The sequence below is a fragment of the Buteo buteo genome, chromosome 4 (genome assembly GCF_964188355.1).
Source record: "Buteo buteo chromosome 4, bButBut1.hap1.1, whole genome shotgun sequence".
Lineage (NCBI taxonomy): Eukaryota > Metazoa > Chordata > Aves > Accipitriformes > Accipitridae > Buteo > Buteo buteo.
Genome location: NC_134174.1, coordinates 44436492 through 44463591, shown reverse-complemented (window position 1 = coordinate 44463591; position 27100 = coordinate 44436492). Strand labels below are relative to the sequence as shown.

At 40.2% G+C, this 27100-nt stretch overlaps 1 protein-coding gene across 1 annotated transcript in view; it reads left to right on the top strand.

The window, feature by feature from the left end:
* Positions 1-1038: 1038 nt before the first annotated feature.
* Positions 1039-27100, top strand: part of KAT6B (lysine acetyltransferase 6B) — a 114922-nt gene continuing 88860 nt past the window's right edge. The window contains exons 1-2 of the mRNA XM_075026722.1: positions 1039-1235; positions 8062-8957. Coding sequence (XP_074882823.1) covers positions 8337-8957 — 621 coding nt within the window. The 5' untranslated portion in view covers positions 1039-1235; positions 8062-8336. The remainder of the gene's footprint in view (positions 1236-8061; positions 8958-27100) is intronic.

Sequence of the window (27100 nt, the reverse complement as noted above, 5' to 3'; positions counted from 1 at the left end):
AGAAAACATTTAAATCAGTTTTAAGTCTATATGTGTTATCACCTTGTCCGTTAAAATATATTCCTCATAACGTCTTGTTACATTTATGGCAAACTCAATGGCAGGACAACATCTGTAACGCGTTCACCCTCCTTTCATCCCTCAGACTAATTATGGTTGCCTCAAACACAGCCCCCTTCCTCCGGACCGAGGAACTGTTCAAGCCCTTGAACTGCCAGAGCCTTCCTGTGGTGGTGTTTCCATCGAGACGTTGTAAATCGCCCCATATTGGACGAAAACCCAACCCAAACCCCCGAGGACGGCGTGAAGGCCCCCTGGGAGGCGGCGGTGACCACTTCCCCTCAGGCCGTCTTCCCGCCCAACGCGCCCCGCAACGGCCACTCGCGCACCCCGTCCCTCAGCCCCACAACACCGCCACGCTCGCGGCCTGCTGCCGCCGCGGAGACGCACCTCCCCCAAACTTTATTGCCTTTTTTTCCCCTTTCTCCCCCCCCCCCCCTTTTTTTTTGAGGGAAAAAGGTGGGGGGAGCTCAATTTCCCACTTGCCAACAGCAGATAAAAAAGTGGGGAGGGACCTCTTCTGTCACAGCCTATGTAGATTAACCTTTCAATTAGCTGTTATCAGGTCCTGTGTCTTAGCACCAGTCCTCGCAATCTGCGTCCGCTCGGCATCGGGAAGGCTGGAGGTCTGGAGTGGGTTTCTGTTTTAATTTCTAAATTAATGATAATTGTTCGTGCCGTTCCCCTCCCCCGCCGTGAGCCGAACGCTTGTGTCTGATCTGCCCGTCCACCTCTTAGTATTTTGGAGTGAGAAGAGGAGCCCCGCGGAGGAGGAGGGGAGACAAGGTATTCTCTCTGTATTCATCTTCTTTTTTCCCTTCTTGCGAAGGGGCTTAGAGAAGGTAACTGGTGCAATCAATCCGCTGGCTGGGGATTCCCTCCACCCCCTCCCCGGCTCGTCTGGCTCTCCTGGCTGGGTCTCTTCAGTGTGTATGTGTTTGGGGAAGGGGGTGGGGGGAGGTTGTGTTGTTGTTGTGTTCCTGGCTCTGGTTGCAGCCAGGAGAGAGAGCGAGCGAGCGAGAGACAGAGAAGGAGAGAGCGAGCGAGCGAGAGAGAGAGAGGAGCCGCGATCGCGTTTCAGGGGCAGCACATTCCGCAGGAACCGCTGCTGCAGAAACACACACAGGCAGAGAAAGGAGGTCATTGCAAGCAAAGGGGGGAAACCTGCATCGGAGGTTAGATTCCCAGGAGTTTACGTGGGGGATAATAGGGAGCATGCGATGGGTTTTGTTTTGCATTGGGTGACAGGCTGCAATTTGCCATAATAACCCCCTTTCCCTCCCCTCTCTCAGTGCAGGGGGCTTGTCACTAGGCTGGGTACTTTTTTTTTTCTTTTGCATTGGAGGCTGATGCACGTGTTTGCAGACACTTGTGCTTGGTAAATGCATTGCAATGCTCTGTGTTTTGCAGGGGAGGAGGAGCAGCAGCAGGAGGTGATGGCTGGGTTGGATGGGGTGGGGAGGGGGGTAATGGAGTGGCGGAGGGAGGCAAGGGATGGCTGAGGTTTTTGTGTTGCATGCTCCCACCCTGTCCTTCTGAGGCGGCAATTGTTCCTTCGCAGACGGGGTGACAGAGAAGTCCCTGTGCTTCTCATGGCGAAACTTGCAGGGACCTGCATGTGGCTGTAGAGCTGGGAGTCATTGTCGCCGTTCCCACCCCCTCCCCTCCCTTCGCCGTGCGGGCTGTGTGTGTGTGTGTGCGTGCGTGTGCGCGATAAGCGGCTGCCACTGCCAGGCACCTTGGGAGGGTTGTGCTGGGAGCATGCTGCTCCATCTCGCCCGCCCGGGTGAGTGGCAGGATCTGAGGCACGCGCGTGACGCTCAGTATTTAAGGCTGCTTATTAGCGTGTGTCGCGCGCCCGCCCGCCCTGCCGAACTGGTTCAGGCGGCCGCCGCCGGTGTCTCTTGCTAGCGATCGCCCTTTCGAACAAACTTCAGGAGCGGGTGGGGCGGCGGCGGGTGGGGGAGGGTAGCGAGGCCGGGGGGACCAGACGGACGGCAGTGGTAGCCAACCGGAAGGCGGGCTTGCGAGAACTCTCGCCTCCGCTTGCGGCGGGTGACCAATCACTAGCGCTCGAGGCTCGGGAATGAGGCGGGCCGGGCTGTGGCGGGCAGGTGGGCGGGCCATACGGGTGTGTGGCGGCGGTGGCAGCCAATGGCAGCATCTAGCACCGCCCTTTCTCACCATTAGGCGGAGTTGAGCGCGGAGGGAAGGGGTGTGTTTCGTGATTGACATGCCCCGCCTTCCAATGGGAGAGAGAGGCTGGTTGCTGGGCGGAACAGGGCCGGGGTGGGCCGTTGACGGACACGGGCCCGCGGCCTGTGAGCGTGGAGCGGCGTGCGCAAGACGGCCCAATGGTGGGCGCCGGTGGGCGGTGCGTGGGGGTAGGTAAGGTTTTAATGAGACTCCATTGGGCTGTAATCAGTGTCATGTCGGATTCACGTTAAGTACAACAGGGCGAAACAAAATGGCGGCGTAGGTGAGGCGAGCCGAGCCGCGGCGGTAGGGGGAGTCGCGGCGGCCGCCGGCAGGGGGGCAGCGCAGCAGCGGGGGCAGCCGCCTCGGCGTAGTCTGGCCGCGGGAGCAGGGGAAGAGCCGGCAGCAGGGGGAGCCGCTGCGGCGCCTGGAGGAGGCTCCTCCCCCCCGCGGCCCCGGTCCCGCGGAGGTGAGTGGTATCGGGGAGGGGGGCCCCTCTCAGCCTGCCTCCCGCGGGCGCGGCGGGGGGGGCCGGCGCGGCCGCTGCCCCCGGTACCGCCCGCCCGTCGCCCCGGTGGGGTGGGTGCAGGTGCACGCCGTCGCCGTCCTCTCCCGGCTGCTCTTTCCTGTGGGGTCGCCGTGCCCCGGGGAGCAGCGCCTGCGGGCTTGGGGTTTCAGCCTTTGAAATGAGAAATCCCGGAGGAAGGCTTGGAGGGTTCAAAAGCCAGCCCCGGCTCGGCCCCTGTCAAATACAACAATGCATTGGCACTAGGCACTAGGCGTTGCAAATCTCCCTGGGTTGGGTATACTGCAAAAATTTTAAGTAAGTTGGGGAGGGAAATATTCCAGCCTTTAAAGCCACGTTTCGGAAGCGACGTTCGCACCGTAGTTTTTTGCCCAGACCTTACCTTTAGCATTCTGTCACTGAGTATTGAAAATAATCCTCTCCACAAAAAGCAAACGGAAACCCCTTCTGTTGAGGATCTCTATCCCAAGAAGAAATGTTTCCACTGAAACCCTCTTCCTAGGTTAGCAGTGAATATTACCCTCCCATGCTCCCTGATGTTCTGTAGTACTGTATTTTGAAGTGCTAAGAAATTCCATGGAAGAGGGTGGGAAGGGTGAATTTGGGTGATTTTGCTGTTGTTGTGTTGTGCTGATGCTGTTTCCTCTGGTGGTCCTTGCTGCTGTCATGTTGTGAACTGCTTTTTAGCATATGATCTTAAACTAGCTTGTGGTGTATAACAGAGTGCAAGCATTTCATCAGGTTGATTCACTCTTATTTCCCACACCCCTAAGTCTTTTGGTGTAGTTTTGAAGTTACTATAATGTCTCCTCATCTGTCTGTTTAAAGCATGTGCAAGCGTCGTTGCCCTTCCTTGTTAAAATTGAAAACTGTTGTATAAAGAATAATGCAATAGCTGGCTTCGTGATCTGAGTAATTTTAAGAGTGTCATGTGTGCTGGGAGTCCTTGCCAGGATCTGCTTTCTCTCTCTCTCTTTTCGTAGGTGCATATGTATTTTGCAATGGGGAAACAAGTATCTTGCCTCTTTTGCATCATTAATTGAGCTGGGGGTGGAATACAGAGTTGATTAGCTGCAGAATTCTAAGTAATGGCTTGGAGGAAGGAAAAATGGCAAAAAGCTTACTGAATGCAATGGCAGTCTTCTCTTCCTCCTCCTCTGCTGCAATCCTTACCTGACCCTGATGCTGCAGCAGAGAGCTGGCCTGCTGCTGCTTCTCCTGAGTGTGTGCAGAGCAGGTAGGAGGGAGCAGAATGAAATTGTGCTTCACAGGTCACCGGCAGGTTGCACAAGTTGTTGTCATCTTCCCCCCTGCCTCCCGCCCTTCCTATTTCTTTTTTTGGTAGCTGTGTTAATCTCAGTTTTTGGAAGTTTAACTGCATTTGCATTTTAGACAGCCAGAGCTAATTTTTCATGAATTTCTCAAAAAAACCACTTTAGTATTTTGTGAAATGCTTTCAGATACTTGTGTAATAACTTTTTGTTTCAGGGGGTGGGAAGCAGAGCTAATTTTTTTTTTTCTTTTTCTTTCTTTCTGACTACACAGCTTGTTTTCACAATATGATCACTTGCAAATAATTTCAGATACTAGTTCAGTCTAAAAAAGACCTTATTATAGGATTACTGATGACATCTAAGATTGACATGTTCAGTCAGTGCTTTCTTTAATTAGAATCAGCTGTGCAATAGGTGTGTGCTTTACAAAGGACATATTTGCATTCATTCTAAATCCCAAGCTGCAATTTTGCAACTTCTTACTATTTATCAGATAATTTGTGCCTTAGGTAAAGGGACAAGCCTTGACTAGAGATGGCTTTTCACATTTCGAAGGTAATGTACTGTATTTAACCCTCCGAATGCTTATGTTCTGCAGCTCTTCTATAGCAGACTTGTTAACAGACTTGATCAGTAGTACAGTGCAATCAAACTTTCTCAAATGTTCTTATTTTCAAAATAAATAAGATACCATAGAGCGTAGAAGCTGGAATATGACATAGAAAGAGCTTAATGACAGTTGCCATAAAACTTGGAAGTGGTCCTGTGTACTTAACAGTCTGGAAAATCAAATCTGTGATTGGACGGGTACTGTTGAGGGTTTGGTTAAATGTTATTTAATTATGAGGGGAGGAAAATTAATAAATAGACATGAGTGCCTGCTACTAATTTACAATCACTTGTAAAATTGGTATTTCCTCAAAATCTGTTTGGGTAAGCATTGTACTTTTTATATTAAATGAAGTATGACCACCTTTTTATGGTTTTGGTAAAATTAAGTTCTAAACTTAGCAACCTGAATGTCATTTTGAATTTCTCTGCATCCTCTTATGTTGAATCTGGAAAGCTTGTTTCTAAAGCAGCTTGTTTGGTGTTTATCCAGTCACTCAGCATGTGTATGTATGTATCTCTGTATTACCAATCTTGGATCAATCTCTCTTAACTTGACTTATGAAGGACCTCTTTAACTTACAGGTCCAGGATCACTGAGCTGAATTATATTGCTGGCAATGTTTGTTGTTAAGAGGTTATTCTGAATCTTATGGATGGTAGACCTTGTCATATCAGTTGTGGAGGTCAGGGTGCTATGCTTCAAGTACAAATGCAGTCAGAGTGGCAGAATAACCAAGACTCTAGAATAACCAAGACTCTAGCTTATGGTAGAATATATATATCCTGCTGATATACTCAACCAGTGTTGGTTTAGTAGGTGCTAGTATGCAGGAGGTTGTATTACACATAGGGAATTTTAAGTAAATAAGTAAAAATGCGGTCCTGAATGTATACTGCTGTGGAATTCCTGTACCAAGCAGCAGAGTTTACATGAAGATACAGGTTTATGCTTGCCTTTCGCCACAGTCACTGGCCAATAAAAATTCCTGTAAGCCACAAGTTATAGCATTTATACTGAAATGTTCATCAGTGTCCAGGTACTTGGGACAGACCCTGCACTGTATGTTCTGGAATTTAATGCAAGTGATGTGGTTGCTTGTATGAAATTTAATACAACAGTACTGCAGTAGGTTTAAAAATGAGGCAAGTACATCTGACTCAGCAAATGCAGTGTTCAGCATTTAATTAAGTACTGACTATCTTCATGAAGATTCATAGTAGAACAGCCTAACTAAATAACTTTTAAACTTAAAAGTAGCTTTCTAGGAATCTGGAGCTTTATATGTAGCTGCTACAGAGAATTTCCAAATTGATAGGCAGGGTGTATAAAATAGTCTCAATGTGAGTGAGCCTGCACTATATATAGAGTTCTGCTTTGTTGTATTATTGTATTTTCAGTGTCAGAGTTGTGAGGGGATTTGTAGGATTCATAATACCATGGAAACTTTTTTCTTCCCTGTATTTGTCTGCATTCTGCAGCTACAGTGTTATTTTGGAATTACCTGAAAACAGTGAATAATGCCATCGGGGAAAGAATGGCTCTGGCTAGCTGGATTAAATTAAAATTTGTGTTTATAGAACAAGTTACTGTTTTGTTACAAATACTTGAAATACACAGAACTGTTATCAAGTGTAACTTGCATGCATACAGATTGGAAGCAAGAAACAGGATCCAATCCATGTAGATCAATAGGGTTCAGTATGAGAGCCAATTAAACATTCAGGCCCTGCATTTGTATCAGGAATGTGTCTCTTCATTCTGGCTGTCAGTTGAACTTTCATATTTATAAATCTGAAAATTCTTAAGCTTCAATCAAACCTAAAGAATGACAAAGTCATAGAATGAATTGGTTAATATTTCTACTATTTGGGTATAGAAGAAATTTGTATTCACCAATGACCAGCTGCTCTTTTGTTACTAATCCTGTTGTGTAGGTATAATAATGTGTGAAACATGATCTGGAGTTCATATTTAAAGAGATTTTTGAGGGGGTAGAGGGAGGAGAAGGTATGGGACCGAAAGTGGGTTTTGTACTTCTCTTCATGGTTGCAGAGAAATCTTTTTAACAAGTTGAAAATAATTTAGATTACTGCATCAATTCAGGTTTTTCCTATACATAAGTTGCTCAAGTTTTAAACATGATTGAAATGCAAGATGACTTGAATAAATGAATAAAAATGAGATCCAAGACTTGTGTAATCATAGATATTATTGTTAGTTATAGGTTGCTTGCCATAGCTTTATAAATGTAGTTTCAGATTAACTCGGTTTTAGATTTTGCTGTGAAACCGGTGAATCTTCTTCCCTACAAGACAACCCGTTTATTGAGAATGAAGATTTTCCTCTTTTGGTTTTTATTTATTTTCCTTTAATTTGAAGTGATTATACAATTCTTTTTATGTCTTCAAAAGTTCTTCCTCACACTCCATGGCAGAAAAAACTGATATCTCAAATATATTTATTTATTTGTTAGGTGACTACTGTCTTAGTTTATTGTCCTGCAGGATGAATAAACTCCTGATTCAAGATGTTCTTTCAGGTTTCTTGTATGAGTTGTTGTAGCCACTGAATTTTCTATTAGAGTGATATATTCTGTAATAAGTAAAGAAAATTGTTCATTAAACTGTCACCAAAACATATTTTGTCAATGTGACCTCTTTATTTGTCTTCATGCTGACAGTGTATTTATGTGAAAATGCCTCCTGTTACTTCACTTTCATTTCTGTTCCTAAGAGTTTGTATCAAAAGTACATGCCTCTCTACTGCACACCTTTAGAATGAGAAGTGCCTTTGTGATCCCTTGCTGTATTTTATGGTACCTAGGTATTAATGAAGGATGTAATACCAGTAACTCAGTTCTGATATTTTGGTTTTGATTTTTCTGAGTTGTATAATCAACATATGGCATGGCACTTATAAACGGTATACTGTAAGAAATGGCAGTGGTTAATAATTTGACTTTCATCAGTTGGAGATATTTTGGTTTTGTGGTGGGTTTTCTGGGTTGTTTTTCTTTTGTGCATGTATAATCCACGCAGATAGTAATTTTCTTATATCCGTGGGTCTAGAAATGATTTCTAGGCAGTTTGTTTTAGAGAATATTTTCAGATCACTGGCTGAATGGAAATTGTCCACCAAGTCAGTAGTAGGTTAAGTGTTGGGGTGATAGAATTTAGGAAAACTAAATCCACTGAATGTTATAAGAAGTGGAAGGATTTTACGATGATTTGTTTAGGGTGGGGTAGGAATTGGTGAACATTGCATACAATCTTGCAAAGATTTTTGCATACTGCAGCATCTACAATATGAATGCATGTCTGAATGCATTCTGTTTCTCTTTACTACTTCAGCATTAACTGTATTCTCTTCCTGTCTCTTTTTTCTTTTTAAAGGTGGCAACAAACTTTCTTGTAAGGATGTACCAGTATCATTACCAATGAATCCTTTCTACCTTTCCATAACAGTAAAGTAACTAGAAGTTTCAATCGGCAGATACTTCCCTGCCTTTTCTGACTCCTCAGGATGGTTATTTTTGAGATGCATCCAAGCAGTGTGTGGGATCCTTTGATTTGTGTTTGAGGTGTGACCAACCTCTGAAAGATCTGCTGAAAGGATAAGGAGGAACCTCTATGGGTAACTCTTGGCTGGAAACAATTACTGGTCAACCATGGTAAAACTTGCTAACCCTCTTTATACGGAGTGGATTCTTGAAGCTATACAAAAAGTTAAAAAGCAAAAGCAGAGGCCTTCTGAAGAGAGAATATGTCATGCTGTTTGTGCTTCCCATGGATTAGATAAGAAGACTGTTTCAGAACAGTTGGAACTTAGTGTTCAAGATGGTTCTATTCTTAAAGTTACCAACAAAGGCCTTGCATCCTACAAGGACCCAGATAATCCTGGACGGTTTTCATCTGTTAAACCTGGCACTATTTCTAAATCTGTTAAGGGATCTAGAGGAGCTTGTACTGAGCTTCGTAATGTGGATTGGAATAAACTCTTGAGAAGAGCAATTGAAGGGCTTCAAGAACCAAATGGCTCGTCCCTGAAAAACATAGAGAAGTATTTGAGAAGTCAAAATGACCTAGCAAATATTTTCAACAATCCCGCCTTTCAGCAGAGGTTGCGTCTGGGGGCCAAACGTGCTGTAAACAATGGGAGATTACTGAAGGATGGACCGCAGTATAGAGTGAATTATGGCAGTTTGGAAAGCAAAGGAGCTCCAAAATACTCCAGTACTTTCCCAGCTTCTCTTCCACCTGTCAGCCTTCTACCCCATGAAAAAGACCAGGTAAGTCTGAAAAATGAGATTAAATGTAGTAATGCAAAAATGATTCATGTTCTTTGTTTACTTACCTAATGCAAAAATAATGATTCTTCTTGTTCCTAATGCAAAAATAATGATTCTTCTTGTTCTTTATTTACCTGTTTAAATGTGTATAAGTGAGGACACATGTCAAAGATCCATGCATTGGATAGTTTCCTCTTTGGATTTTTCAGTAGATAAACAGAGCAGCAGGGAAGAGTACAGCTGTATGCTCTCTTCTAGGTGTGAAATTGTTCTGTCTTGCCTGGCAGACTGGTGTTGCTGAAATCTGCAGTGTGGTTTGATTGTGGCCTTTTTACCTTCATTTTGTGCCTGAATGTACTGATTTTCTTATAGTTTGAACACGACCTGAAATACTATCAGTAGAACTCTTGACTTTTAAGACTGTTAAAATTATAATTTTTAAAGATATTTGTATGTAGATACTGAACTTTAAACTTAATAGGAACTGTAGTTAATACAGATATTCTAGGAATATAAGTAAAGGTGTCAGAGCAACAAATTGAGCTAAACTGCAGAATCCTCTTATTTCAGTTTTGTTGGACTTCCTACATGGGTTTAGTTTTGCTCTTACTTGGGCCTTCTTTTCAGGTTAATTATTCACAGAGTTTAAGCCTTGAGGGAGAAGGGGGTGTCAATTAGTGTTTTCCTTATGAAAGGATCATGTCAAAGACATGTCTGTAGGTATTCTTTGATCATTCCTCATTTAGTATGGTGAAGTGTGTTTTGAATTTTCAGCATACTTGGCGGGGGGGGAAAAAGCTACCTGTACTGCTTGAATTGGGTTTCTTAGAATATTTGTAACTTGGTGGTTTGATTTTTTTTGTTTGTTTGTTTCATTTGTGGTTTTTTTCCCCTCCACTTCTCAGTGGTAAAGTTTGGTGGCGGTTCTTTTTGGCATGGAATAACCCAGACAACTTTGCCATTGTAGAAGTGCCATTAGTGTCTCCTAGAAACTGCGTGATGGTTTTCACTGTCTTCTTCCTTCAGCTGATTGTGAGGTGCTGGAGGGTGCAGAGTAGAAAGTGCTTGTGTTATAAATATTTAGTGAAGTCAGAGGTGACACTACAAATGTCAGTAGCTGCAGGTTGATTTTTGTGAGCTTCTTTAAATACGTGTTAAACATGATTGCATTTCTATGTGGATATCTATGTATTTCTGTCAAATTGGACTTCTTGGATAATTGAAGGATACATGGAGCTTCATGCTCAATAATCAGAATGGAAATTCAGAAGTGTTGCTTACTGTGCAATTACTGCTGTAGCCATACCCTATAAAGATTTAATTACTTATAGAGATAAAGCTGTCTGTTTTTTAAGTACTTTCAGAGATTCTTCTGTAATTCTGATACTCTAGTGGCATGAAAAATTTGATGGCTGGAGTACTGAACGACCAAAAGAGTTTAATACTATGATCCTTCATGTGAATTCTGTGGAAACAAAAATCTCCCTTATTAGGCTACCTACTGAGACTGGCATCCGTTGCAAGGAATGTTAGTTGGGTCATGGTGCTGAAAAAGCCGTTACTGCCATACTAAAATACTAGTATAAGGATAAATCTGTCTTTTAGAAGTTGGCCAAACAAATCTGTTCTCTAGCAAGTGCTTTGGCAAGAAATAAGCTTTCATTTGGGTGCCTCAAAATTAGCGGTGTGACTTGCGTGTTTAAAAGCTGTTCAGCATGCACTTTCTCCTGACAAAAATAGTTTTGATGTGAAGTTCATGAATCGGTAGCTGTATATTGGTGTAGTGCACTGCTTAGTTGTACTAGTTGTGGCACAGGTTACTAGGCAAATATATAGAGACTGGGTTTAAATATGGGATTTTTGCTGGTCTTCAGGCTGTATGGCTTTAAATACACTTAAAGGACAGTTCAGAAAGTAACTGTATGTAGCTGTCTATTATTGGGATATGACTGCATGTTCATTTGAAATTGATGGTAATTAATGAATAAGCTGAATGACACTGCAGGAAAACTGTTAGGCTGTTTTTATTAGGAGTATTTAAGTGGCGGTATGGGGCATGTCAAGATTATTCATGGAATTTTAGACAGTAAAATGTAGCCAGCTGGCATCTCTTAGGAGTGGCTAGTCTTTGAAGACATTGGTGTATTTCAGTGTTTCTTTGGCTGTTTAGGTAGCTAGCACAAGAGCTGCTTTTTTGTTTGGGTGGCTCTTTCTGTTTGTTTGGGGGTTTTTGTTTTTAAATACTAGAGGTGAAGTTCAAGTATCTCTTCTGTTGACTCTCCTTGAGGAGAACAAAGAACAGGAGGATGTGCAGAAATCTGTTTAGATGACTGTGGAAGTTTGAGTAATTTTGACTTTTTTAATATGTAATTGACATCTCATCGGATTGAAACAGTTCAAAGATTTAGTGCATTAGAAGTGCATCACAGCGCTCTCTTTGGCAATCTGAACTTTTACACTCATGGTACCAAATGCAGACTCTGAACCTTTCTTCCTGACTGAGTAAAAGGTCATCAGAAGAGATACAGTACTGCCTCTGTGTGTGTGGTGGTTTGGTTTTTTTTTTTTCTGTTTTGTTTTGGGGTGTGGGTTTTTTTTGTGGTTGTTCTGTTTTGGTGTGGGGTTTTTTAGTTTTTTGTTTCTTTCCTTTTCCACCCTCCACTCTCCTCTCTTGCCTGCCCTGCCCCCCCCTCCCCCCCAGGCATCAGAGTATCTAGTGCACTGAGAAGATAGATACTATTGCAATGCAATGCCACTGAAGTTAGTTTTGCAGAAGTGGAGCTTTGAATATGTTATGGGTGTGTTGAGTGTTTTGCATGCCATGAAATACTTACATGGAACAGGGAGCTGGAAGTGCTAAATTTTCCTCTTGATGGTGATGATACAGAGCTGCTTTTTTTGTCTTCATATTAACTGGGTGATCCAATGCAACTAGATCTAGTCCTCTTGTTTCATTAGATGCAGAAATAGCTGCAGTTGGTTACAGCAGTGTAGCTCATATTGCCCTGTTTCCTCCTGTTCTCCATAGGCCTGGAAGGAAGCATTTGTGTATCAATGGTATGTTTCTTTCAAGTGTTATTATCCTCATTCTTCTGGATTTGGGCAAATGTATGTCAACTCTAAATTACAGGAAGAGGAAGTATGCAGTGCAGCTGTTTAAATTTTCTCTTCCTCCACCCCTTTCTATTCCCTAGTGTGTGTGGAGGGTTGCTTTTTCACTTCTGTATGAAGAGATGCAAGCACAAGGCTCATAGGAAGGACAGATTCCATTAGAAGGTTAGTAGCTGTCATCAGCTATACCATGTCTAGGCTGTACATCATATAACATGTAATGTGTAGTATAAATTACATTTCAAAAGGACATCCCAGTTATCCTAAATAGTCTGGTGGTTACATTAAGATAGATGCTTGCTTGATGTGGACAGGTAACTTGAATCAAAGCACTTCAAAAAATCCCTGTTTTAAAGTGTTTAAATTGGTGTGCTAAAGGACCAGCCTCCAGCCAGAGGTGGAGCCGCCTTAACAATGAAGGGAAACTGAAAACAGTGCTCTCCTTTAGGATGAAGACTTGCAATGTTTTTTTCTTCCCTGCAAATAATAAAAAAAAACAATCCCACACATAAGAAATCAGGAAAAGAAGGAAATTTGTTGCTCAGTGGTTTGATCTTGTGCACTTCACTATATTGCAGTGCATAGTTAGTTTTAACAATTTAACTCCTCTTATGTATTCTTCCTTATGTTCAGAGTATCTTGCATAGATGTCTTCTCTTGTCCTTCACACCTTCTCTCACACAGCATCTTCTGAAAAGGTCTGTATGAGTATGTTAATGAGAAAATGCAGTGTGAAAACTGATAACATAGAAGTAAAGGATGTGAACAGAGAGGAAAATCAACCTGAACGTGTTGAGTGATATCTAGCTTTTTGATAAGCCTTTGATGCATTAAAGTACACTTCTGGAACTGCAGCAGTGAAGTGGTATTTAAGTTATGATTAGTCTTTAAATGGGTGTTTAATTTATCTTTAATGGTGTCAATGGCAGTACTGGTGGTGTTTTTTGTGCGCATCCACACACGTGCACTGTGTCCGTCCTTGTTTTTCTTGTCACTTGGGCAAGCACTAGGAGGGTTCTGTGGTTTGGAAACTGCATGAAACCTACTAGGTCTTAGGAGTTAGCCATCTCCTGAGCACAAATGCTGTGTGGCTATAAACCCGAAGAAGCAGATGTTTGTAGGCTGTAGACAGCGCTTTATTTACTTACTATTAAACATGATTTAAAAGGATAAATCCAACTTTAAAAGGTGAAGAGGCAATGGCCATTGTAACATTTTCAGAGGGCTGGGGAAATGCGTAGTATATCTTAGTGATTACAGCTTTGCTATATTCAGAATAATTCCTACTTAAAGTATACTTTGAAAGATGCAGTGCAAATGGACATGACTTGGTCCATACGGTATTTTCTTCGTTCTCCTGAACATTCTCTTCAACAGCTGAGCAACTGTATTAATAGTTGTTTCCATTTGGTTCTTGGCATGAAAATTTTTATTAATTCCCCTTTCACTTTCAGTTTGTCTTTCTAAGCTGACTTTCATGCAAAACCAAACTTGTTTTATTAATTTTTCATACTCTGAACTCCTATCTAATTTTGTTTTCACTGGCCTACATACATTTAGCTTTTCATAGTGTAACTTGGCATGGATTGAATTTCAGTTTTCTGGTATGTAGCTTGTGCCAGTGCAGACACTGGGTGTTCCTCCTTCTGTCTTTCAGGCAAAGGGCCAATCTATAGAGAATTGCTTTTTTGGCATCCAGGCTCCTCCCTGCTCAGTTTTTCAGCTTCCTGCCTTCCTGTGGGTAGGCAACAAGAGACTGTTGGCTGAGATTTCATTGCTTACTCTACCTTGTTCCCTCTGGCCTCTAGACTTTCCACTGAGCAGAAACAGAAAAGTTAGGCAGAAAGGAAGTGCTACACAATGTATCTTACTGATTTACACATAAGGGGATATTCATAATGCCTAACTTTGGAGCCAGCTTTATGTGGAGTCTGTGCTCTTGAAGGTGAGTCTGAGCACCAAAATGCAGTGATAGGTAAGTTTCTGTAAGAGAAAGTTTGCAGTGCTACAGTTAAAGAGACTGTAGGCAGTGGTATGAAAAAAAAGAAGAAATCTAGGCTTGAACTTTGTCAATCTATAAAATACTACTGCTTTTAGAGACAACCTGTGTTTCTCCCCTCATAACATCTTCACAGTGACAAAAGACTGAGGAACGTTAGTGTTACTTGACAAACACAAACTCTTATGTTTGTGCTTCTCATTATGTCAATTTACAAGATAGCTTTATTTCTTGGAAGAGTGGCCTGCGTCTTGGTGTGTGTGGCTCTTGTCCTTGAAGTTCTGGGATGATTGCTAGGTGCTGCTGCTCTCTCTCATTTCTCTGCTGTTCCCTGTAGTGTCTTGAATGCTCTAAGTACCAACTCCGTGCATAAGCCAAGTGAACACTTAAAAATGGATCCTATTCCCACTTGAGATACTGGAGCTTACCAGAAATTGAAGTATGACTTACCTCATCTTTTGAGCATTTAAAACTGAATTGGAAGTCTTGTCATCCCGTATCATGGAGAAGCAGCTCATGCCACTGTAGATCGATATAGTGGACTTCTGGGCTTTTTTGTATTTTACAATTCAGCACATTGGAATAAAACCAAGACGCATGCTTGTGAAAGTTTCCTTGAATTGGATGGTGGGAAGGAAATTAAGAACTGCTGTTTCCGAAGTTAGATTGGTCTGCTCCTGACTTATTTTCTGCAAACAGGTCATCTGTTTGCAGTTTCCTATAGAACCATCACAGAAGATCCTACTTGTCCTTTTTTCCCCAAGTTGGATGTTTTGGAACATAGTTCTGCATGATGTGCTTATGGTTCTTGTTTACTGCAAAGAGTGATTTGAAACCTTATATTGCAAGCTGTTTAATCCTAAGGCTTGCTAAAATTTGATTCTCTTGGTAGCCTCTCTTCAAAATTACTTGGTGTGATGTGCTGTGGTGAGTCCTGGTATTGAAACAGACAGCAATGAGTTAAAGAAATCCTGTGTAGTTCCAGTAGTTCTGTTAGTGTTTGTTCATCTACGCTATTTTCTATGAACTCTTCTGTCTTAACTGGGAGTGGCATTTGATTCCTAAACTACAGGTAGAGGTTTTACTCTTCGCATTTTTCTTCCAAGATTAATTTTTCTTTAACTACTCAGTACGTGGATATCTCCTTTGTCACGATTCCTTCTGGAATATAGAAATACCAAAAGTCTGCCTTAGCTGCAAGGAGAAGTACCTTGCATATTTTCTCAGTGCTGTATCCTTACCCATCTTAAGTGTCTTTCCTCTTCTATGTTCAATAATAGTGATAGTCTTGACTCTTGGGTGTTTTTTCTGTGGCGTTTGAAATGTGGTAACAATTCCATGTTGTTTCTTGTTGTTACAGGAACTTTGTTATAAAACAGGTGATGAAAAACCTTGATAACTTGCAGTTGAGGTTGTCTGCTATTTTTTGACAGACTATTTTTTTCTCAAGGAAGATCCCCAGGTGTGGATCAAGTGCTAATCAACCACAGCTTTCCAACTTGGTGGTTGGAAATGGCAAAAGATTGTCACTCTTGAAAGAATTTCAAGCTAGCAGTGAGAAAAGAATTGCTCAATTGGTGTAAAAGTCTTCTTTACAACTTTGAATCCATTTATGGATGCTAATGCATCTTCTTTCAAAGGGCAACTCTCTTCTCTGTATTCAGGACTACATTTGCCTGGGTATAAGGACAGACTGATAGTTCCTATGATTGTTTAAACAGGGCCTGTTTAAAGTCAGGACACAAGGACTTTCTGGAACCAAATGGAGGGAGTTGCTGTTGCGTACTGGAACAGCACTATTAGGGCTCAGATTGTGGCTGTAGAATTTTGTAGATGACGTACATCAAATCAGGTACCACTTAGCTGACAGATCTACTGCTGTTCTTTGTGGTTACCTGATAAGAGACAAACTAACTTTTAAACTAGTATGATATTCTTCAGTTGCAAAATCACTTGTCTGTATTTGTTATTGTTGGTTTTTCCTGTCTGCTCATATCCCTCCTCATTGAGGGAAATTATAACTGGTGTCACTGAGATTTTTCTGTGGTTTAGTTTTTTTCCTCTCCATGTTTTTGCAGAAGAGCTCAAAGTTTCAAATTTGCAGTCACAGGCATCCTTCTTACAATATGAATGGTGTGAACTCTTCAAGGGATGTCTGCATAGGCAACTCCAGGGCTGCTGCATTTAGTTATAGGTTTGTGTGGGTTACTGTGACTTCAGGTTGTGCTGTAGGGAAGATCATAAGGAAGATGTCCTTGGGGGAGGGAAACTGCAGACTTGTAAATTGTCAACTCTTGTGTCTCTTCTCTGTGGTAAGATACACGTGTGCAGGAATTTCTGCTTTCTCAAGTGTTCTGGATCTAGAGGGGCAGAGAGTCCCCTTCTATCTCCCCTTGTGGTTGTAGTGGTACAGCCTGTCAGTTACCAGCTAATGCTGTACTAGGTGGAGTAGGCTTGAGACTTGTTTTTAATTACAAGCAGTACTCTGGCACAGGAGAAAAGCTGTGTATGATCTCAGCGAAGTTGTCTGGGAGGCATAGCTGATGTTTCCTCATCTAGGAAGAGCCCTTAATAGAAGTGGGGGCTAGCATAAGCTGTGATAAGTTTGCCACACATTTTCCACATTCTCTCCAGCATTTAATTTCATCACCAGTGGTGTTTTGAAGTTGGCTTCAATTTCACAGCTCTGTTTTTTCCAAAATGGTGAAAATGACTGACTGTAGTTTTAGGAATTAATTTTTATGTAATCTCCATGTATCCATGGCAACATTAACTAGCACTGTTTGCATTTGGCTCAGTAAGAGACAAATGTCAATGGCACTTGTATTTCAGACATTGAGTACACATATTCTTAACTAATGAATAAGTAGTTACAAGTAACAGTTGAAAGGAGTATAGTCAAGATAAAATCATAGATGTGTAGAATTCTTTTGTCCTTGTGTGGAACTGTTGTGATAAAGCACCTCTTTCAGCACTATGTTTTGGGTGATTATAGTAAAGGTGCTGTTTCTCAAATGGTGTCCTGGTTTTGTTTGGGATGGAGTTAATTGTCTTTCTAGTAGCTGGTATAATGTTATGTTTTGGATTTGGTATGAGAAGAATGTTGATAATACACTGATGTTTCCAGTTGTTGCTGAGTAGTGTTTAGACTAAAGTCAAGGATATTTCAGCTTCTCGTGCCCAGCCAGTGAGAAGGCTGGAGGGGCAGAAGTTGGGAGGGACACAGCCAGGGCAGGTGACCCAAACTGGCTAAAGGAGTATTCCACACCATGTGATGTCATGCCCAGTATATAAACTGTGGGGAAAACTGCCTGGGGGGACTGCTGCTCAGGAACTAACTGGGCATCAGTCAGCAAGTGGCGAGCAATTGCATTGTGCATCACTCGTTTTGTATATTCTAATTCTTTTATCATTACTATTGTTATTCCATTATTGTTACTATTATCACTATTATTTTCTTACTTTCTGTCCTATTAAACTTGTTCTTATCTCAACCCACGAGTTCTACTTTTTTTCCCAATTCTCTCCTCCATCCCACTGGGTGGGGGGGAAGTGAGTGAGTGGCTGCGTGGTACTCAGTTGCTGGCTGCATTTAAACCATGACAGATGGCAAAAGGATGAGAGGTAACTGACACTAGCTGCAACAAGGGAAATGCCAGATAGGTGAAGGAGAAAATCCTGTATAGCGAGGATAGAGAGACATGGAACAGGGGTTCAGAGTGGCTGTGGAATCTCCATCCTCAGAGGTGGTCAGAGATTGAGTAGTCAAGGTCCTGAGCAACCTGAGGGAACATTTAGATCTGGTCTTGAGTGGTAGGTTGGTGTACAGGCTCCAGAGGCCTCTCCTGGCCTAGAGAATTTTATTTCAACTTGAATTGAAAGTTTGTCAGTTTCTTCTAACTATTGGCTAATTAAATAGAAAGTGTAGTTTCTTTATGCAAGACTACGATGATGAAGATTTGCAGACAGCTGCATCAAATAGCCAAAATGTAAGCTAAAGAAGTTTTAATGAGGGGTAGAAGCTTCACCTGGGAAAACCACTGCTGGAGAATTCACAGTGTGTTTATTATTCTTTTTTGTTGTTAAAGTTTCTTTCATAAGTGTATTTTGTGTGTGTTGCTTTAAGAATAATGAACATCCTGATTTCTGCTTTCTTGGGACTCCCTGAAATCTGGAAAAGTAAGAACTTAGAGTTGCTGAACTTCTAGCTTTATATACCAGATCCAGGAGGCTGGGTCTGAAGCCTTCTAGGCTTCATTTAAGTTTCACCATTATGTTGTGTGGATACCTTATCTGGTGCTGCTTGTAGAACTGTTGTCTTTCAGATTTTTTACAGATCAATATAAAAAACACCCAACTTGCAAGTCCTGTGGAATTCTCTAAAGTGCTTAGGATTAGTGGATAATGAGCAATAGTTAGCAAAGTGGTTCTACAAAAATAAAAGCACAGTTAAAGGGTGATGAAAAAGGCAGTGTTTGAGCCTAAAAAAATTCTCAAGACCAAAGTAATCTCCATTATAATCACTGAACTTAACAGTAGTTAGTTAACAAGTTCTATGCTTATAAAGGCTGTTGTGTTCAGATTTAAAAGATACTCACCTTTCATTTCCTGCTTTTTCTATTTTGTCCTCTGAACACTACCTGCTGTAGGAGTCAGGTTAACAAGAATATGTTAGTGGTAGAGGAAGAGGACAGTGTATTGACTCCTGCAAGTAAGCATTTGGTTATCAGTCAGTTTATAAATATACACATGGAGGTTTATGTAATAAACAGTGGGGTTATACATAAACATGGTATATGAATATTCTTGCTCTGCCTTGAACTGCCCAGCTCTCCTCCCTTCCCTCTTTATCCAGTGGTGAAAACAGAATGTCACTGAAAACTTCTTAATGCTGTTTTACAAATATTAATGCTGCTTTAATATTGGAAAATTGTATAGTAAAAACAATTTCTATTTATTTTGACATGTTTGGCACACATTCTGCTGATTTAGCAAAGCAAGCTTCCATTCAGATGTTACAGATGTTTTCTGAACATCTAAAAATTATAGATAAATCAGTCAAGAAATGACTAGAGAAGACCACTCAGAAGATAGACTCTCAAGTTAGATAGCAGCATGTGCTATGTGCATACAGAATGGTCTGTTACTGTGCTTGTGTATGCATGTTTAACTACATGAAAAAGTATTGGAGCTCACACTGTCTTAGAAACCAGCGATGTGTCCATTTTAAAAAAATTACTCTTGCTGGGCTACTTGACAAGCTTGTCTGCCATACTCTTGAAGGAAATTATTGGTACTTAGGTCTATTAATGGTTCTAAATGTTCTTAAAACAAATTTTAAACTACGACATTTGTAGAGATGACAGCTTCCACTGGAGTCAAGCAATTCCTCTTCTTAACATCTATGCATTTAACTCTACTCTCTCGTGATAAGTCAAACATGGAATGCAACAGCTGTTAAAAAAAAAATAAAATTAAAAGAAGCCCTGGCTTTAGCTAGTCCTTGTGCTTTGGGCTTTGCCAGTTGGAATTTATGTGGGTGATGGGCAGGTTTTTTTCCCTTCATGCATTTGTGCACTGTGTTTAAAAAACAGTGAGCAGCTGCTCATCTTGCAGGCATGTTTTCAGCTTTTCAGTAGAGAGTTTCAGGAGTCTTCTCAGATCTGAACATGAGATGGATGATAGGAGTCTTTTTTTTTTTTTTTTTTTTTTTTTTGAGTAATAAACCACTGGAGGAATCTTCCCTGTGTGCCAACTTTCTATACTGCTCTGAATTCAAGTTGGCACCTCAATTCTGCCTGTGAATTTAAGGAAATAATTGCAGCTGCTGTTCAGCCCAGAATTGACAGATTTTGTTTTATGTCTCCTAGAAGATACTAATGCTGGGAGAGGGATGTACTAGAATTTTGTTTGGTACCTCTCTTTCTTTCTCACTGATATCCTGCTTTCTTAAGTAACATTTTCAACATGTTTATTGGGCACTTTCAGCCTGTTACAGAAAAGGTACTGATAGTTTTCAGAGTTAGTCTAGAAATAAAACTGATCTATCTGTTTTTATGTTAATGAACTTGCTGGAGTTGACTTTATTTGAGAAAATGACTTTGACAGCTGGCAGCTCTGTTCTGCCTAAGAAAACAAACCAAAAAAAGCTGCATGTTCAGGCTTCATTGTGTGAACGTGCCATATTTAATTTTCTGTATGTAGTTCCAAACAGAACTGCCCATAATCTGCTAATGTAAAACTGAATCTTAATGATTTATATTGTTTCTTTCTCAATATTGTGTTTGGATGTATTTTGAAGAGACTGCTGAAAGATTTGATTTCTAGAGAAGAGTTACTAATATAGCTGAGGACAAGCTTTTTCCCTTTCCTTATCTCTGTCTGGTGGTAAAATTCTAACTAGCTTGATATTTTGCTATTACAAGTGAGTTTCACCAAAACAAGTGGATTTCTAATTTTCTTAGAAGTTTTATATGGAATTTACATGTAAAGCTTGATGCCTTAAAATTTTGTATTTTGACTTAGTTAAGAAATAAATACCATGGTGTTCTTAATTGGAGAAGAGAACAAAAGTAATTTTCTCACCCCTGTGTAGCAGGGGAGTGAATCCTAGAATAGTTTTAGTAGCTAAAGTGGTTTTACCCTTGAATCTCTTATTTTGCTTTTCCTCTCAAAAATATTTATCTTGAGTTTTAGCAGACTGGTGTTTTACCTTTTAAATTTCTGACAATAACCTTAATAGCAGATTTTTTCCTCTCCCCACAACACATGCATTTTGTTTACTTCATTGTTACTGATATCATTGTGAGGCCAGCAGCTTTAAATAAGGTTAGCTTTTTGTCTTTTATGTGCACAGCTATAATGACTCCCATTGTTATTGCTTTCTTAAGTCATGACAACTTGACTTTTTTCTTTTTTTTTATAAGTATGTATTTAATAGACTTTACCAATTAGAGTAGACATCTGTTTGGAGATCAGTAGCAATCAAAATCACTTACGAAGAAATTGTTGGCTCATGATGCATCTAAAATATTTCTGGAAGTTCAGCTTCTTTTTAGCTGTTGCTAAGAGATGAATTTTCATTGACATGAGGGATGTGAGGACATGTCAGCATGCTACCAGTTGTTTTATAGGCAGTTAGCTCTGCCGCCTTGCAGATGGTTGGAAAACTCTTGGTAGTGGGTAAGTGTGTGCTGATTATCTCATTGGATTAAGGTAACCTTTTGTCGTTCATTGAATTCTGCAGACCAGGCACTGAGCAGCTGCTCTACTGTTGAATTCTGGATTTAGTGAATACAAAGATTATGCTAAAGGATATTTAGTCCTATTCCAGGTACTGAGCATTGGACCACTGTAAGAATTATTTAATGCTACCTTCAGTGTGTTAGTAATCAGGGCAATCCAATAAGACAGTGTCTTCAGCATTTTGACTAAACTGTATTTTCCAACTTTGTTGTCACCACATGGTTATTGATAATTTAAAACTTTGAAAATAGGTCAGAAGGAGAGATTGCAAAAAGCCATTTGTTTTTTCCTCCTTCCTACTTCTCTCCCTCTCCTTTTCTTGAAGTGGTGCAAAGGGAGGTAACTCTTGTTCTGCCTGCTTTTTGTATTAATAGTTTTGTTAAGGATTGTGTTTTGTTTTGATGTGGTGGTGTACCCCCCACCCCTGGAAGTTTGATTTGATATTAGCTCATGTGGCAAATTTCACTTAAAACTAGTTCCCAGTGTATCGACGAGACTTCCCTCAGAAACGGTTTAGGCAATCTGATGATTATGAAGTTCATAAATACATCTGTTTCTATATTTTGGATTACACTTGAGAGTATGCATCTCATCTATTGGGGGGTATATTTGAAGGTCATAGTTCACCATCATGTTAAAACTGGCTTGTAAACTTGTTTTCCCACCCTTTTGAAAACAAATTAGTAGGCAGAATTATGTTGCTTTTGTTAAAGACTGTGTTCAAGATTTAAATAAAATAGTTTCTAGAATGATTTTGGAAAGGGACAGGAGAAGGAATTGGAGCATTCCCCCGGTAAAGCTTAAATTATTTGGATTGCAGAAAGCAGAAACACTTCTGGATTGCTTGACAGTGTTTATAGACTTTCAGGTCTTCAGATCAGTATAGTTTTGTCCCAGAAAATTCAATTTTGTAAGGATCTGAAAGGTGGGGGGTTTTTGAGAATAATTCTATTGCTTTGGAAATACAATGGATAAAATGTAACTAGAATAAGGTACTGTTATAGCAACTATATATAAAGGGGTATACTTGTACACTATGTTGTATGGAAGGGGGTAATATACTCTCTTCTGTAAGAGTAATGGATTGAGGACTTAAAGGATCTTCTAGAGAGCTGCTTTCTTAAGGCATTATGGTCCTCTCAGATTTAGAAATAGATTAGAAGTAACTGTGTTTGGTATTACAGTACCTCTTTTCTGGGGTAAGAGGTAAAGAGAAGAGGGCTAAGCTTTTTAAGGGACTATGTTTAAGGGTCACTCTCTAATGAGCCTTAGAGGAGGTGTTTCTGAGATACAGTTTAGGTTCATCTTCCCTGACCTGCTTAAGTGTAACTTTTACTTCATTCTTGAAAGTGTGTGGGGTTTATTTTCATTTTTTAATCATGTGTATAATGTTTTAATGGGTGTTTGTTTTCTCCCAACCCTCAACCCAAATCATACGTACTGATTAGACCATCTTCCACACAGTTTCAAGTATTGTTGGGCTGTTTCTGTTGAAACTACATTGTTCAAAAACTAGAAAGTCTATTTTATTGTCAGGATTATAATGGCAAAGCTGATTAAAAATCAGCATTTGAAGTATAGAATTTAGAAATTAATCTATTTTTAAGTTGAATGAATTTTATTTGTTACATAAAACTATAGTAAGATGGGCATATGATATTCTGAAGAAATCTTTGCAGGAGCCTGGGAGCTGAAGTGTTTTCCCTGCTGTAAAAATACCGCAGTCAAATGATACATCTTTGAAATTATGGAAAAAGATGGTGGCTTCATATTTGATTACCCCCAATATATTTTTGCCCTAATAATCAAACTGGCTTCCATGTCTGAATAGAGTGCTGACACTTAGGTGGAATACATTCTAGCATAAATGTTTAAAATAGTTTCTCAGACTGAAGAAATTGCTCTTCTCTTGTATCTAGTAGAATTTTTTTATAGATTCCCCACCCTGCCCCTTCTGGTTTGCTGAAATGCTGACATCTTAACTCCAGTACGTTTCGAAGAATCCCTCTCCACTTCTGTTAATTATCTAGCAGGTTTCTGTTGTGACCTGGTTCATGTTTTGAGAGTTAATCATGTTCATAGGGTATAAAAATCTGAGATACTGTCATTGAGAAATAGCTTTAAAAAAATGCATCTGTGTGCCCCAGTGTTAAAACTAACTATTGCATAATAGTATATATGAAAATAAAGTCTTTCATCTTTTAGTAACCTTTCCTAGAATATATTGGGTGACTAAGGTAAACTGATAGTTAATGCTTTCTTCAGACAAACCAGACCAAAATATAGTAGCTTATGCGGTGGTATCTTTCAGTTGTGAGGGACTGTGGCCTTGTCCTGAGACAAGGATGAAGATACACAGGCTGCGTGCTAACTTTGAAAGTACCAGCTTCTAGTATCAGAGTTCATAATGACGACTTACGCCACAGCCTTGATTACAGCACTGTTGTTTCTTGGTGGTGCTATAATGTGGTCAAAAATAGCACAGATAAGCATTGTGCATACTTGTTACAATTTGGGAAGTTTTTCTCAGTTGTGTGATCTAGCAGTCCCATTCACCTCCGGTCTTTTGAAGTCCTGTAGTAAAGGGTACTTGCTTTTGGGTAGCTTTTTAATATTGCAGAATGCTACAGTTGGAGAAAAAAAACTTGACTTTGTAGTATTAAATTTAAACAGTTTTCTTGGAATAAGTTTCACCAGGAGGAAGTACTACAAGAAATATTGTATATTACCTTATTATATCACTCTTTATTGAAAACAGGCTGTTAGACTATAAAGCCCGAAAGAGAGAGGGTAACTAAATTCTTAGTTGGGGCTGATACTAGCAGAGGTACAATGACAAATATTTTGTTAGAAGCAAAACAGCAACAGGGAAGCATGACTTAGAACTACATTTCAAATTAAGACAGCAGCTATTGCTTGTGAAGAGCTATATGAACGTGTGTTTCTTCTCCTGTAGTCTGTTGATGTGTTGACTTTTATATAGAAGTAAAACCACCAGTTTTGCTAAGATTTTTTTAAAGTAGTGCTACAAGAAAGTAATGTTAATATTTTGCTTGCAGTTTTAACTCGTGTATTCACAAAACAGTAAATACTTAGTCTACAAAAAATTTTTTCTTAGTAGATCTATTAAATTCCATCATAGGTCTATTTTATACAGCTTTATGCTTACTGTCAGCACCTATTGCCTCTGTGGTTATTACCATAGAAGATGGGTTTGGTATTTATGGTGTATGCCTGGCTTTCTGTTTCCTAGGTGTGGAGTTCCAAGTACTTTTCAGGCTTTTCTAAGAGCAGCATAATCTAGAACAGATAACCCATTTAGTGAAAAGAATAGCAAAACATAGGTGTTTTGTTTGTTTGTTTTTTAAAAAATACTTTTTAAAAAACACTTTTTATGCTGACTTAGTGCACTGAAGAAATTCTTTGAGATTGTTGTTTAGCCTCATCAGTGTAAAGCTTGAGGGAAAAGCTATAGTAAATACTTGATTAGCAGCTTCCATGGAGGCACTAAGAAGTGTCCTGTTACCAAACTGGGAGGCAGTAACATATAATCTACATACAACCTGTTCACACTATGTACAACTTAGCTAAATTATCAGGGTTCTTTTGCCTAAATTACCAGTTTGTATTCAGACTCTACTTCTGAGGTACTATGAGCATCAGTGAAAACAGTATACTGTGGGGTTTTTGTTACTTTCGTAGTCACTTTGAATGCTTCTCTGCAGTGCTAATTAAGAAGTCACTAATACAAATGGCACAAGTGATAGATGAGACCCAAATACTGTGTCATGATGGACAGATTTCATTCTTTCTTCTCTAAATTTGTGGCTACTTCAGAAACTTCAAGCTGAGCAGTGTTCATTTCTTTGTACAGCCGTTCCTGAACTTTTCCCATAAGGGGACCTTAACTGATAAGATCTTAACATCGGTTTTGTGGTTTCACTGCTCATAATTAGGGGAAGGAAAAAGCCAACTATGATGTGAGTTTACCATTGTGGTATAGGACACAGTATGTAGTTCATGCTGTTTCCTGTCATGTAATAATCTTTATTAGGTTCATTTGCAGAGTTAAATGTTCTAATATTTAGCTTAAAATAATTTGGGGAAATGGGAAACATACATGGTAAGTGTTGGACTGTTCATCTGCTGAAGGAGGAAAAAAATCTTTTTTCTCACCTTTCTATTTCACTGGCACTAGCTTCCTCTACCCACCTACCTGCCTTCCACAATCAGTTCGCACTGCTTAAAAAAAAAAGTGGCTTGAGGCCCTGATGATGATGTATGTGTTCTTAACTAGAGTAGAATTGACTAGAAAATGCAGGCTTAAGGCAGTGCTTATGTTTCCAAAACCTTGGGAAGGAGCTGGCAAGTCCTGTCTATGGTATGTTGTGCTGCAGGGTCTGCAGTGGTAGTGGCACAGGTGAAGCTTTAGAATAGGACTGTCTCATGTTAGCTCAAGAGCTCAAGCTTTTATAGCTGGATGAAAATAATCTTTCTTTGATCGTGAGTTACAATACTGGATTAAATTGTGACTAAGTTAAATAATCCATTACAGTAGAATCAAAAGACCAAATGAATGCAGTGAAGAAAGTTTTTTAGAGCCTAATGTTTAATTATTCTGACTTGGGAGAACTCTGTCTTGACAGGTGTCATGTAGATGTTTTATTTGAGGATTGAAGGGCTTTTACCTAGATTATAGGAGAGAGCTGTTTGCAAACAAAAAAAGGTGGAATTTTGTTAATAGAACACTACTCAGAATTGAGTAGCCTAATGTATCCTGCAGAAGCACTTCTGTAGTACTGTACTTTTTTTTCTGTTTAACGTCTGAAATTTGCCTGATTTAAGAATATCCTAGCTCTTCTCCAGGATATAACAAATTATAAAGTAATGTTTCCTTATAGAGGACCAAGCTGTTATCCTCAGCTTTATCTGTATATAATCTTAACTAGTGTATGCTGGTAACTAACTTGAAATTTGTGTTGTGATCACTGATTACAGGAATCCGAAGACTAGCCTCAATAGCTGCCTTACCCATGTCTAAAGAATAATTTCTGTTAGGGTTGTCTTATTTGAATTTGTGTTTTGAACACAAATATTCAAATCTTTTTAATGGAGTGCTAAAACTTACTGGTTTGTGCCTAACAGTTCACCACAAATGTCAGTTTCTGCCTCAAAAGTTAAAGCATACTGAAATTGTAATGCCATGACATTAAAATACTATTCTTTTGCTGAAAGGCTTTGCTGCGAGTTTGCTTTCTGTTTTTGTAGCAGATAACACAAGTATGTGTCATAACTGATACATTGATAAATGATAAAATCATTATGTTAAATGGTAAAACAGTGGGCTGGAAGAAAGGATGCAGTGCTACAGAGCTCAGTTATATTGCTATGCTGGTATATCACTTGGCCATCCAATAGAACTGGGTGAGGTGTTTGCCTTGGTTTTGAAGACTTCCTGAATTTGATCAGTACAGATTATGTGCAAGATCTATAGTGACCTTAAGTATCGCCAATCTTTTATGGGGTGAAAACCTGACGCATCTTTAGGGGTGTAAAACAGGAATGCCAAATCAAAACTTAAGTGCAGTGTACAGGTTTTGAGGTGGAATCTTCCATCCTTCTCTCTGTTTCCCTTTCCCCATGGATTATATAGCTTCATTTGAATGATGCTTCAGACAATGCAGTCATACCCGCAGATGCTTGAGACACCTTTTCAACTGTTATCAGTACTGATGGGCACCTACCCGTGAAAACTTCTGGAGATATTTGGCTAGTGTGTTATCCTTGA